The sequence below is a fragment of the Amyelois transitella genome, chromosome 14 (assembly GCF_032362555.1).
Source record: "Amyelois transitella isolate CPQ chromosome 14, ilAmyTran1.1, whole genome shotgun sequence".
Taxonomy (NCBI): Eukaryota; Metazoa; Arthropoda; class Insecta; order Lepidoptera; family Pyralidae; genus Amyelois; species Amyelois transitella.
In genome coordinates, this window is record NC_083517.1 from 2,421,303 (window position 1) to 2,437,300 (window position 15,998).

General features: G+C 34.2%; 1 protein-coding gene across 1 annotated transcript in view; it reads left to right on the top strand.

The window, feature by feature from the left end:
* LOC106130871 (zinc finger protein 177) overlaps nucleotides 1–15,998 on the top strand; it is a 68,094-nt gene that overhangs the window by 45,718 nt on the left and 6,378 nt on the right. Inside the window, exon 5 of the mRNA XM_013329805.2 lies at nucleotides 312–481. Within this exon, the coding sequence (XP_013185259.1) occupies nucleotides 312–481 (170 nt within the window). The remainder of the gene's footprint in view (nucleotides 1–311; nucleotides 482–15,998) is intronic.

The window sequence follows — 15,998 nt, forward strand, 5'->3', positions numbered from 1 at the left end:
ATATAATCTTTAATGCAATAATGCATTTAACAGTCAAAATTTTCAAATGAAATATTGTGACTAAATGATACAATGCGGGGCCTTCGTGAATCAATCTTTCAACTCTTCTAGTCTTGAACTTTGTTGCGTTTTTTTCTGAGGAGCAGGTCGAGATCTGACTATGACCACGATCTAGAACAAAGACAGTTAATTACACGAAACAACACAGGATCAACAGCTTGGATTAGGGTCATCATTTTAGTAAATTTCGTGGTATTATGGTCCAAATACACGCTATGTTTTCATGAAATAAATACGACTACTTTTCCCAGGTGAAAAACCCCATGTTTGCATGGTCTGCAACAAAGGGTTCAGCACGTCGAGCAGCCTCAACACCCATAGGAGGATCCATTCGGGGGAGAAGCCTCATCAGTGCCAACATTGCGGGAAGCGGTTCACAGCCAGCTCCAACCTTTACTACCATAGGATGACGCATATTAAGGTCAGTGTCTTTTAATTTTTCTAGCAAATTCCTTCGCTTTGCTTCGGCTCCGGAGTCCACTTTGTCTTTGATAGCCTGGATGTTATGTCCCGGAGTCCACTTTGTGTATTCTTTAAAAACCTAGATTTAATAAAAATAAATAAATAAATAAAATAAAAATCATTTATTCCAGGTAACAAGACCCATATTGTTGACACAAAAAAAATTACATTTTAATACATACATTGAATAATAATAATAAATTAAATAATAATATTAATGTCCATTTACTAATAACATCATCACTGTCGGTATTGAGGGAAGCGGTTCACAGCTGGTTCCAACCTGTATAACTATAGGATGTGCGTCATCTTATTAAGGTCAGTCTGTTTCAGCAAGTTGTTTGTTTAGTCTTTTTAGCATTAAGGTCAGTCTTTTTCACCTTTTCAAGCAAATTTTGCCGCTATAATTCGGCACCCCGCGTCCAGTGTCTTCATTCTTTCAAAGCCTAAGTTTTATGTTCATTCGCTTACTCAGCTTCATCGGAAATTATAATCAACAACCTATATTATCCATTAAATGACATATATTAACTATTTACAAGTTTCACCACATATTTATTAATATAATCTTTAAACGTTCTGAAAAATCATATCAGGAGAACTGTCTCTTCTCCAGAGAGGAAGAGGAGGAGGAAAAAGAAATGAAATAGTAAATAAAAATATTCTTTACTTAAGAATAATATATAAATCACGACAAAAACATTATCAATCGTCAAACGTTTATTCGTTTTCTACCTCATAATATATGCCACTTACCTTACCATTTCAACCATAATGTCAATGAATCATTTAATCGTAATATTTAAATCCGAATTTTCCCATGGTGTAATATGCCTTTGTTAAGGTTATATAGTTCACACACAGTCATGCGGTTCCTTAGTACGGCGCGGGCAACGGGGCGGAAAAGTCAAAAGTCTTCAACCGTGGTCGTGGGAATGCAACTTTTCAGAAAATGAGCGTGATTCACCGTCTTTAGAATTATGTGTAATGGAAATGACAAAATTCTCTTGGTTATCCAATTTGGAAGGCATTGTTTGCGCTTATGACGTTTTCTTAAAAATAGTAATAATGTCGATGTATAGTTTGTCAGGTGTTTTTGTTCCTAAACAGATTACGAAACATTAATATTGACGTTTATTTAGAAACAAAGTTTGTTAGCAGTTTCTCTTATTGTGCATATTGCAAAAATCTATTGAGGAAAAGATATCTAAACTTGTAGACGATTAGCTAGCAACCTGTCACTATCTCTAAATTTAAATCCACCATTAAGCCATGAAGCGAAACGTGGCTTTCAAGTCTTCAGTCTTTTTAGTCTCTATCTATCCCGTTATCGATAAAGACTTGACATGTATATTTAAGTTAAGAACAAATATGGTAAGTACTATTTGAAATACTATACTAGAACTACATAATAATTAATAGTCGTCGTACATACGAGTACCCTTGTAAACCATTGTTTTCATAATAATCTAGTACTTATTGACATCAGGTGATGATATTCCTGCTTTACATAGCTTACCTAATCACGGAAACTTACATACAATACAACCTCATTGTTTAACAAAAAAAAAAAAAACTAGTTATCCTTGATGAGACCATAGACACAATAGTCGATCTTATTATACTTTTTTTAATGATAATTCACATGCTATGCGCATATCCTTAAAGTACTTAGGACAATGTGTATTTTTTATTCGATGGTAAATTATACTAGTAATTTACATTTTTTTATAGAGGGTAAATTACTGAGCAATTGTTCATGGTACGATTTTCAGATTGAAAAAAGGTTTTTCTAGCGCGGTATTGAAATGAGACACGTGATTTATTAACCTCTTGTGTAAAAATGAGGGTAGTTATCCTACTACTATTATAAAGGCGAAAGTTTGTATGGATGTATGGATGTTTGTTACTCTTTCACGCAAAAACTACTGAACCGATTACCATGAAATTTGGTATGTAGGTAGCTGAAGACCCAGAATAACACATAGGCTACTTTTTATCCCAGAGTTCCCGCGGGATTGATAGGGTTTCCATGCGGACGAAGTCGCGGGCGGCCTCTAGTGAGTTATAATTATAAATATTCAGGTTTCTTTAAGATGACTGACAGATTTTGATCCGGTCATAACAACGGAGTAAATGAATAATTACTGGATAATAATCACGGGAACGACTTTAAATTATGATTATATTTTTAATTTAACATAAATACATATTACTATATTATCTAAAGAAAATTGAAAATATCCTGATTTTATAACGTAAGCAACTGATTTTATTCATTTGTACCAACAAATAAACAATCCTTTGTTTATGTTCTTACAGTTTTTATTAGATAAACGATTGCGCCATGTACGGAATGAAGATCAAACAAAATGTTCTATATCCATTACCGCGCCGATATGGGAAAAAATGGTTGAACACAGTACAGTCCAGAAATGGACTACACGCCACTCGTAAGCGTTAAATATTTATATACGCAAGTTTTTACTGGTAAATTGTTGTTTGTCTGATTCCAGAATTCCATTTTTAAAATGTTTTTGTGTTATAAATAAATTGCCTTCGAGTTGCTCAGAGACTGTTTGGTTCTGTCTACCCCGTAATAACGATGTAATATACATACGTATTTATAAAAAGCAAACAGCGTTTTAATTAAGTATTTATTTGGTAGTTACCTCGGTTAAAATATAGAAAAATCGCGTTCTTACATAAAAATAACGACTTAATTGGTACTTACATGAAAAATCCCATGAGATACAATAAGAAGAAGCGTTAATAAAAACATAATTATCCATTTTAAATGACGATAATATATTCAAGTGCTATACTACGGTTCGGTAAAGCTTGGTGCATACTGTGTGTTATTGTGCTCAGTTCCCATAACGCCCCACCTTAAGTTTTTACGTTAACTATGACCTCATGTGTCCGAGTCTTAAGAAAATCACACAAGGATACGCTTAGTGAACACAGGGCTGTCACTTTATGTATGATTTTTGTTGTGTACATTTTTAATTTGTATATGTTTGTCTGTAAATGTCAGTACAGGAGTAGTCTATTAACTTAAGATGGTAAGTAGTTTGAATCCAGATTTTCTGCAAATTGTAGGAAATATAAGACTTTTTTATTTATTCCATTTTTATCGTATCTTCAAAATAGATATGTTCAAACAATGATTTGTAAATCGAAATTTCCGCTTCCTGACTTAGTAAGACAGCACTGAAATATACGAATATTTCAGTATAAATCAATATGGGTAGGATGTCGGTATGATTAATACGTAAAAATAGTTTACAAGGTGTCACTTAAATACTTCAAACTTGAACTTATACTTTAGTCCTATAACAGAATCATATTTATGCATACACTTTTTTACTCGCCTTTACATTAAAATCCTTAACATAGACATAAATCAAGAAAGATTCAGCATCAAACAGAAAACCGCACTTTTTTTTATTTCTGTCAGCGTCTTAAAAAGTCTTCGCTGTCAACCCTAACTTCTTAAGGTGCACCTGCGACCAGGTAGTTAAGGGGCCAATAATTTACCAGGTCAGGTCAACGTGGGAACCCAGCTTGCCCAGGCAACTGTGACCACGGCGATGATGCGCTTATGTGCACTGCTTTTGTTTTTTTTTCTTTGTTTATGTTTTTACTCTAGATTATAACACGGAACGCCGCGCAAATTCGTTTTATTTGTTGTTTTGATTGAAAATTTGTTACAATTATTAACTTATTGATTTATTTACAGAAATATTTCTTATTTATTTAATTACCTACTTATTCAATTTTTACTGGTTTAAACCCAATACAAAATTATATGTCTCACTCGAGATAAAGCTTAATTACTTAGTACATATGTAGATATGTTGAATTAATCTCCTGATTGTTCCGTATATTAATTATTCATACTTATTGAAACGAATACTAACGAGATTTTCCAATGTATGTATACGTAGACATGTACATTTTGTAACATTTGCTTTGAAATTATATACTTATATATAAGTAGGTATACTTATATACTTATAACCTTTAAGCAGAATTGTTTCGCGTTAAAAATGACAACAATTGACACATTCATTCACATCCGTATTATATATATATAATAAGTAAATCGCAACGGACAACATAACCAAAATCCTCTCATGTGAACTCAAGGAACCGTGAAGACGTTACCGAAGACGCGCTGACCGGCAGACCATGGATTCTCACGGTATGTGTGAACCGTGCTGGGTGAGATGGGCTATATCGGGTACTGAATTCATTAATACATACATATAATCACGTCTATATCCCTTGCGGGGAAGACAGAGCCAACAGTCTTGAAAAGACTGATAGGCAACGTTCAGCTGTTCAGCTTAATGATTAAATTGGAATTCTAATAGTGACAGGTTGCTAGCCCATCGCCTAAAAGATGACGCCTTTTACGACATCCACGGGAAAGAGATGGAGTAGTCCTTATTCTTTTTTCCATTGGTGCCGGGAACCACACGGCACTATTACCACCACACTAAACTATGTATATATATCAACGTTAAAGAGTAGATAATCTTTTTAACTCATTTCTCCTTAACAATCTACATGCCCGCTGATTGATTAGCCATTCTGAAAGGTCCTTTCAACTGTCAGCGAGGTGGAAGATTGAGAGCGGAGCCAGTTAGCTCAAAATAAATAATAAGTCTCACAATACCCTTGGCTGATACAATGGGAACTGGAATTGATTGTTTTAACATTAAATTCAATATTTAAAGATATTTTATGGGTACCTCTTCCTTCTACATTTACTGAAATTTGGCGCAAAGATAAACTAAACCTTAAGTTGATTGTAATAAATCTTTTGTTATTTTAATGAAACAAGCATCATTAAATATAAAATTACTATTACAGATTTTTCTGCTTTTAAAAGTACGAGTAAAGGTGCCGTGTGGTTTCCTGCGCCAATAGAGAAAAGTATAGCACTACTTAATCTCTTTCCCATGGATGTCGTAAAAGGCAACTAAGGGATAGGCTTAAAAACTTGGGATTCATCTTTTAGGCGATGGTCTGGCAACCTGTAACTGATTGAATCTCAATTCTATCAGTATTTTCAAGACTATTGGCCCTACTACTGTCTATCCCGCAAGGGATATAGACGTGATTATATGTTTGTATGTATATTTTTATTGAAATCGCAGATCCTAGTTATAGGATTTCCTAAAATAAAATCTTTACCTAGATGATGACTTGATATGTCTTGTGAAGTGTTATATCATAACTAACAAAATGTACTAAATAAAATGGCACAAACTGTGTGTACTCAAAGTTCTCATGTCCCATATGAAACCTAGAAACCTGGACAGAAGACCACGTATCAACGTTTGAAATTACGTCAAAATCGGTCTAACTGTTCAACCGTGAAGAAATCATAACGGACAGACTCTTGCATTTATAATATAAGTCTCGATGAAAGGTTTTGTTTAGAAAGGGTTTAGTGTTAGTTAGAGTATTATCCCGATAGTTCTTCAACGATAAATTTCCTTTTGCAAAAGACAGCGGACAAGAAAGTGGTCAGTTGACGCGTTTCCACTCGTTAGCATCGTTATTTGTTTGTTGTCAATCTGTCTCTGCCTCCGCCACGCCACACACTTTGTGCTCACAATTGCTGGTCCCACAAAGCGTAGTGTGTGGTCTAAGTTTAGAGAAACAAGCGTTTATAAATTATACATAGATTTATACAAAAAATTGTCAAGGAAATGTTGACTGCCTGGAAAATAGAATTGAAATACCTGAATTGTTTCAATAAAATTTGGATTTTTTCCGTACTATACATACCTACATATGGTCACGACTGTATCCCTTGCAGGGTAGACAGAGCCAACAGTCTTGAAAAGACTGAATGGCCACGTTCAGCTATTTAGCTATGATAGAATTGAGATTCAAATAATGACAGGTTGCTAGACCATCGCCTTAAAAAGAATCCTAAGTTTGTAAGCCTATCCCTTAGTAGCCTTTTACGACATCATTCGGAAAGTGATGGAGTGGTCCTATTCTTTTTTGTATTGGTGCCGGGAACCACACGGCACTACTAACCGTACTATATACTAAGTTTAGGTACTTAAATGCCAAATTCTCCATGGAATCAGATTGCTATCCAATATCTTTCTCTTATAAATTGGACCACACAACAAGAGTAACGAGGAGCGAAGAATCCAACCAAGTTGTCTGATGACGCGATTTGTTCGCATGCCCGTCAAACGGTGACTCTGCGTCAGTATTCAAATTAATCCCATTTTTGTACTATCCCACGTTTGCGAGATCACATACCGAACCAAACTATTTGAATAAAAAAAACCTGGCTTTTGACTTTTTTAGGCGATGGACTAGCAACCTTTCACTCTTTCTCAATCTAAATTCCATCTGTCCTTCAATCATCTAACATTATAAATGCAAAAAGATGATATCCAAGGAAGAAGATCTAGATGCTAGTGATTTGTTTATTTTTAACTTTGTACTATTTTCTTGTTACTGTGTAAATTTCTATGCAATAAAGATATTACAAACAAACAAATAAACAAACAAGATCTGGTATCAGCTAGAATTCCTCCAAACAAAAGAGATTATTACTGTGCTCACTATTTGTTGGACTACCAAATGTGCCGCTATAAGAACATGCCATTGATTTATAAATCTGTCCTTTTAATTAATTAATTTAATTGATATCAGTACGGAGTTAAACTATATTCTTTCTTAATACTTATTTTTGAGCTGTCTACCATCATGGATGCCATACCATTTTTATATTATCATTAACATCAACACCTGCCCTTAAAGGGCTCTTAAATCGGAAACAGCATTTTTTATTATGCCCTTTCCGATGCCACCTCGAGTCCCATACTATCAACCTACAACGTTGTTTCGTAAGAAGCTGCGTAAGAAAAGATAAAGCAAATGAGGCTTTAAGTGTTACGACTTAGTGCTCAATGTAACTTGAATAAGTAATTAGCGTGTAGTTGCCAGCAAACTATTTGTGGATTGTCTTATTTAATTTGTATAAAAATGAAATAACGGAAAGTTTGCAAGTCAAAATTGTCCTATGAGCGTGGGTGCTATTATGACAGCCTACCAGCAGGTCAAAACTCGAAGATCGAAAAGATCGAAGATGGATTTTATATGAAAATTATTATGGTGGAAAGTTACTTCTAAAAAAAGAAAAAGATACTTCTAAAAAACGACAGAAAAATAAAAAGCCTTGAATGTATCTGCGTACGAAAGACGTTGCGATTTCAGAGTAAGGTCTCTTTTGACTGGTCCGAAGGGTAATTATTAAGTATCATTTGACTTCTAATTACATCAAATTTACGAAATTTTCGGGTAAAGGTGATGGATTTTTTGTCACTCAAAGATTATGTAACAGGTGACGTTACCCTTTTGAATCGTTTATACCGACATTTGGTGGAGACTGCTTATAATTGGTAAGGTTGATATTTTTATTATGATGGCGGCCCTTCACTTATTTTTTATATGTTTTTTTATGACTACAATATGACATTTTGTTCAACATATCTTAATTTTTTACAAATAACACTTCTGACTGGCCGACATTAACCCAAAAACATGGGAATATTGATGAAAATACTGCACCTATTTCCTTATATTATTATATGATGCATGGTCGTTGCAAATAATAATTGTATGATCTACTTACGTTTTACAGATTTCTGTATACCTACTCTTAAACACATCTTTATAGATATACAACAATCCAATAATACAGTTATATTAACTACAAGCGACAAATTGGAGGAAACATTACAACAGGAAGTCAATAAATGAGTTTTATTAGCCAACTTTCAAAAGAAATGTATCGAACTAGTACTGATACGAGTTTGAAGAACTAATGTGACGGGTGATGTTAAAAAATTCGATTTTTATCACGCTAATTACAAACTTGTTTCGTATACATGTCATATAATAAGTTCTAAATTCAAAATTTGTTTTTCAATTCTTTGTGTTTTATTTTTTTCTTAAACATAAAATAAGTCTTCATATTTTTATTATAATATTGTTTTTTGTTAGAATTCTCACAAAAGTGAAGCCAAAGTACAGTGCCCAGCACGTAAATTGAACAAAGTTCTACTCCGTAGTCGCTACGCAAAAATTTTTCTTATAAATTGATTCTGCTCATCACGGAAGGGTCGAATTTTAGGATCTTTTTATTTTCTAGGTGCTATATCACTTATATCGCTGGTTGGCATCGAGGTTTTATAGAACATACATTTTGTTTGTTTGTAAATACTTCATTGTACATAACGGAGTTACAAAAAACATAGTATGACACAAACAATGATGCACAATGGCGGACTTATCCCTGGGAGGGATTTCTTCCAGTTGACCAGGTACCTGAAAGGATCATATTAATGGTTAGTAGCAACAGCTAGGTACAACGTTAAATAATGAAAAGTGGTTCACATCAAAGTACCTTACCAAAAACACAGCTTTTAAAGAATAACGTCACGTCTATATCCCATGCGGGGCAGACCAACAGTCTTGAAAAGACTGAATGGCCACGTTCAGCTATTTGGCTTAATGATAGAATTGAGATTCAAATAGTGACAGGTTGCTAGCCCATCGCAAAATAACATTTCAAAAACAATATAGTGTTCTGTAGCCTCAAGACTTTACGGAACAATATTTAACAATGATTTTATATTCGTAGTTGGACCAAATAACAAATCAAGTGAGTCGAAAACTTGTTTTCCCATCTATTCTGTTTAAAGTACTTATGCTATGGCCCTTTTGTTTTCTCTTGGAAGAAACTTTATTTATAGAAGCGGACCTCTATACAATACTAAGTGATTTTTATATCTATGAAAAAAGTCTATTGAGTTAATTATATTTACATTTAAGTATTTCAAAGATAAATTATTATGTTTAACATTAATTTATTTTAAAAACTAGCGACCCACTCCGGATTAGTACGGGTAGCATTTGCACATATATATATATAAAAAACCTTCTCCTTGAATCACTTTATCTATGAAAAAAAAACTGATAAAGTTTGTTTTAAGTTCTAAGCATACACAGACAACGACAAGAAGCTTCTTACGTCTTTGCTTAATACTATGAGTATATAGTGAGTTAGACCAATTTCTGATATCAGTTTTATTCTTGCAATTCTTTCTTTTTTACTAAAGTCTTAAAAAAAAAGTAAAAAGATGCCAGTACTTTTCGCAGTTCAGTAAATCAGAATAATGAATTCATTAAAAGAAATTTCGTTACATACTTTCACGTATGATAAAATAGGCATATTCACACCTTTCACTGTTGAAATAATCGCACCACAGCATCTACCGTACGAGATTATACAAACGAGCCGCGTTGTATGCGCTTGCGCCGCGCCGCGGGATAACATTTTTTTATGCAGAACAAAAACACGAGAATCTCCCTAGCTTATTGTTACACAACAACTTTTTACGACGATGAATACTAAGACTTATCGCAAAATAAAGACTGTACAGATTGGTGATTTTGATTAAGAGATTGAAACGATTGTTGAAAAATAGTGAACTAAAATAATAAAATATCTATATTAAGGCCATCCATTTCAATCTGTGTCAAAATATTAAAACATTTTTTGTCAAATTTCTTTGCTACAGCTTGTTTATTTGTTTTTCAAATAAATGTCAAACTTTATAATGTGCTTTCTTTGACATGTAAAGGCTGTCTCGTTCGTGTTACTATATTCTTCCAAATTGGAACAGCATATAAGAGAAAATGATATAATTGGCATAATTTTATCAAACGATTTTTCTATCACACCAAACTTTTCCAATAAGAAGGCGTCACTTCTGTGTTTACGTTATTTCCGACTCACGTGCCACCGGCAGCTGGAAGCTTGATCTACAAATAATGACAGTGTTGCCATCAAACATAATTCATTTTAATCAAGCATCGCGAAGCCTTTTTTAAGTTATAAAGAAATGCGTGCGGATAATTTATCCGCATCAATAGACATAATGACATAAAAACAGATGTGCAAATTAACAGTGGTTTCTTGAAACTTCCTTGCAATAGTCGATTATCTATTGTTGTGGTCCTTTATGGATTAAATGGACCATTACGTTTTTTTCCTGGTTGCACATCTATACTAGTGACATTGTTTTCAGTATGCAACAGCTCGCTATACAACAGTGTAGTTTAATTTGATTTGTATAGAACTAAAAATAGATTTGTTTTCATAATAGGATACAAGGTATCGCTTATTGACGTCAGTAGGTATAGTTATATTTACTCACTACCGCTTTCAAAACGCAGATGTAGAAGATATATATTCTCCTTTATATATTTTGTGGTATAATTACTATATATATACAAAAACCAATACGGACACAACTAAAATGAAGATTTGTGTGCATTTTAGACAATCATTTTCTTCACTTCGTCCTTACCTCTTTGGAAAAGCCCACGGTAACGATTCAGGGATCAAGTTTATATACAAATTAATTTCCCAATGGATCTGAACCGAATGACTTCCACAACCTATGCAGAAGAACCTTACTCAAACTGTATCATGACTGCGCAGTTATACACCCAGAAGTCTGAATTTACAAGTTTCCTCATCATGTTTATAGTTTTAAAACGCCGATTAGCAATGAAATTAAATTATAACTCATTGTTACGCAGCCGTGGTAGGATTTTAACCTGCACATCACGTTCTTTAGTTTAGCAATTTAATTTTTATTATTTTATTGGATCAAATGAAAGGGTTGACGATTGGCAAAGGCCCGCATCTTCTTAATTATTTCTCGATTAAATATTCTGGTTGAGGTAAATATCAATCAAGTGAACACATATCTAAAGCTATCGTTTTCCTTTTGAGGTACAGTACCCTAAAAAACAAAAACTTGACGCTATCTCACACTTTCGGCACGATGAAATGAATTAACAAACATAGCTTGCCTTACTTATAACTTGTTAAGTACCCTTTCGGATGTCATTCAAAAATGTGAGCAATGATAATCACAAAGTAACTTGAACCTTTTGTTCTTAAAATATAAAGTTTAATATTCGGCTAATTTTGTTGCCAGCATAAAAATGCTTTATTTTTTTTTCTTTTTACATGTCGTACACGGTAGACATTTTATTGATTTATTAGTTTGTTCGTTTTACCGTCTCTATTAATAGTATGTTAAAATAATGACAGGTTATAGATAAGTAAGAATATTTATTTATGAAAAATATAGCATAAGAATCGTTTTGCGCATCACTTTAATATTAAATCAGATAAAGCTTTTCTTAACAGCTTCACTTTCGAGTGAATTTCCAAAAAGAAGAATCCTATATTTTATTCTCATGCAACAAAAACATTTGAGAACAAGCTTAGGGTAATAAATGTAAATCCTAGGCGAATTCTGTATCGAATCAAAGACGCTCTGGTCTAAGGTCATGTCAAGTGAACCCTTCTAACTCCTGGCTTTAGTCCCGGTTGCATCCCCACCACTCTGGTGAAGAGTCCGGGGTATGCCTTTGACCATACCAAACTGCGTATGACGCAAAAAGGCACACGTTCGAATCCCACCCCACGGCAATTACTATTTTCGAAGTTATGAACCTACATTAGTTTGAATTATTTGACAAATACTCTTACGGTAATGGAAAATATCGTGAAGAAACCTGCACTTTCAGGTAACTGGGTGTGTAACCATGATTCAATACCATTTTTTGTTCCCCTGCAAAGATTGCGGAGGTTAGCCGGTATCATATCGTGTAAAAACCTATCTCCGTATATAGTGGTGAGAATGTGATCGGGACTAGAGGAGGAAGAAGAAAACAAATTCGCTATAGGAAACAATACAAAAGTGCCGTGTGGTTCCCGGCACCAATACCAAAAAGAATAGGACCACTCCATCTCTTTCCCATGGATGTCGTAAAAGGCGACTAAGGGATAGTCTTACAAACTTGGGATTCTTTTTTAGGCGATGGGTTAGCAACCTGTCACTATTTGAATCTCAATTCTATCATTAAGCCAAATAGCTGAACGTGGCCATTCAGTCTTTTTCAGGACTGTTGGCTCTGTCTACCCCGAAAGGGATATAGACGTCACCATATATATGTAACAATACAAAAACTGATTCAACTCCGTACACATTACCATTAAAAATTAATTCGTTAAAATCGCACGGCTTATCTGACCGTCGCAAGCGCATCGGCCCTCTATCAATCATTCTTTATCGTTCTTTTGCCGCGCTGATTAAATTATATGGAGGAGGCGACTTAATGAAATAGCGGTAAGGAAGGTCTTACACTTGACTGAACTAATAAATACCGTTAGCTGTCAAAAATATAGTTACTAGTGGACTTTGTAAGTATACTACCATGCCATTGATAAATACATTATTTAAAATAAGTAATTTATAAATTTTGCTCAGTTCATTTATTTCTCATAACTTTTAAGCAGAAAAGCTAAAAAGTACCGTGTTGTTTGCGGAACTTTTGAATAGGACTACTCCATCTCTTTCCTAGGGACGTCGTATAAGGCGACTAAGGAAAAGGCTAATAAACTTGGGATTCCTTTTGTAGGTGATGGGCTAGCAACCCGTCTAGCTAGTCACTATTTGAATCTCAATTCCATTATTAAGCCATACAGCTGAACATGGCCTTTCAGCCTTTTCAAGACTGTTCGCTCTGTTTAGCCCGCAAGGGTACAGACGTGATTATATGTATTACACAAAAGAACTCGGTATTCTTTGCAGCAACCTGTGAAAATCTGAATCTTAATTTCATCATTAAAAGAATATAGCCTTTCAGACTTTTTTGAGACTCTAGATACCTAGTATGTGATAAGATGTGATATATGTATGTATGTTTAGGCAGAAAAAGATTATGATATTTTTCCATCACGATCTAGAATCCAACTCGGAACCTATAGATTCCTAGAGACCTAATGTCTAGACACATAACTGTGCCAAGCAGGCCCTTTAAACAACACACCGATTGGCATGTAAAATTCGAGATACTAAAAGTTATTTGTTATTTTTGAATTCCCGAACAAGCGAAACCTGAGCAAAAGCTGGTTGACAATCAAGTGTGACATCGCCCTTATTATTCCAATACTTACTAGCCTTAATCATAATTCTCGTAGTACTCGATATGCGCTACCAATTAATATGGTTCTTGTCTTCAAAGCCGAAACTGCATATTGATTGGTTGGAACTAAATTTAATTGAGGTAGGTATATTTAATTAGTTATACTTGATATATCAATATTGATGAGTCTGATTGTATGGATGCGCAGTCTATGTTATTACGGTGGTATATTGCCTAATCCATTTATACATATTTCTTCCTTTTATGATTGTCTTGATTTTTAATTTATGTCATCAATAATTTAATTTAATAACTTGAGATTTACGAGTACGCACGAGGCAGAGAGATTGAAACTAGTTCCAATGGAACTTTCAATTAAATTGGTTACCCTTTTACTTATGTTTTTTTATATATGAATACCTTCATTTATACATACTTAATTTCAGTATGCACTTCATTTGTTTTATTTCCTATTATCAACTATTTTATAAAACTTTTACGTACGTGTACACTTGACTTATGTTAAGTCACTAAATGCAGAGCAGTTCGAGCCTAGCCCGCGTTTCAATTCGGTGTGACGAGTTCGAAGACTTCCTTATATTACAACTTGTTGCAGTCCATTTTCATAGAGTGCTGCTTCTCACCTATTCGTGTACTCAGGCCTTTATATCCATCCAAAGCTTCTGTCACTGATAAAAAAAAAATACCAAACCAAACTGCATATCCTGACAAGCGTTTACTAACGAGCAATACCGGGATTGCATGGAACCATCAATATATTTCGTTAAATTAACTACAACCGCATCTCATTTGCATGGGATTTCCATAACGCGAACGAGGCGTATCGTCCCCATACGTCACTGCCGATTCTCATCGAGATAAAGATTTTAAAACGATTTAAGTTCATTCAGAATAGCTACCGGTTAATTGAAAGCGAATTAAGATTTGTATTGAAACTTATATATCCTGCCGCCTGTCTTATTTCACATACTGTTCACAGTGACATCCTCGCCCTGGGGTCCTTGGTAAAATTTACACTACTTTCTTCCTTCCCACACTGATAGTAAACTTCTTTCAAGGGTTTATAAACTTGGTCTTCTAACAAGTGATGGGCCTTATTTGATACTATCTAATTTTCAATTCCATTATTCAACTATTTAGCTGCATGTGGTCTTCGAGTTTTTTCTAAACTTTTAAATGTTTCTTTCTCGTAAGGTACCCTATATAATAAATCATATATTTATAAATAAATGTTTTTAAAAATTAATTTCACCATATACTGGGACTATATGGCATATTAATTTTCAAAAACAACATCTCTTCATTACTGCAGATCGTAACCAGTTTTTGCCTGACCGTGATTTATCCATCGGAAACCGTCAGACAACTAATGGCTCTTTGTTTATTGATTTATTCACAATATTCGGTTGCAGGAAGGTTCAATATAACGTCCTTTTTGCCCCTTTATCGAGCTACTGCTCCAATCTAGCTATATTAAGAAGTACAGGACTCGAAACAAAAAACACCACACAAATCGACTTCCAAATTTAGACGTCATATCGCGGTATAATTACAGCTTTTTGTGAGTGTGAATATTAGTGAGGATAGTGAAAATGAAGAGGGAGGGGCTGTTCGTAATAAAAGTGATTTATTAGATATTTTTATGTTAAATACAAAAGAAACAGTAACGGAAATTAAAATCAGAAACATACTACAACATGTTATATCTAGACAAAAAATACTTAATGTATTAGACAATCATTCGAAAGTACTTGAAAATTATGGTGCATATGATGTTGTTAAATTTGAAATTGTCATCAAAAAATTCAGTAAAACATGAGTGCCATACGGAAGCAAGACAAAGAACCAACACATAGACATGAAAATTAATTTCAACCATAGAGAAACGAAATTAAACGCTTAAATTTAAGGAAACCACAAATCTACTGTCATTCTGTTGTCTTTAAAGAGTAATTTGGTACATGGGAAGCCGCGGCGATATGGTATATTCAATTCTTTATTACCGCCGAATGTGTCATCAGCGGTCACTTTGTAGTAACTCCTTTATTTTTGTTGTAAATGACAATTGAATGACATGATGTTGTTCTGTATGCCGTACACTTTATTGACATGATTATAGCTTCAGTTAGGATTTATAATCTATGTGTCTCCTGTTATTTATGCATATTTATCATTGTATATAGGTTTTATATAATTGGAATCTTTTTGAACAAAAAACAGCTGAATGTTGCCTATTAGTCCTTTCAAGAGATCTTCTTCTTAGTCGTGTCACTCTTGACAGAGTGGTCGTGGTCATCATGTAGTGTTGGAGGCGGGCGCCAATGTGCGCCTTACGATGTCCCGCCATTTCTCCCTGCTGGAAGTCATCCTGCTGCACTCGTTAAGTGAACCGCCAA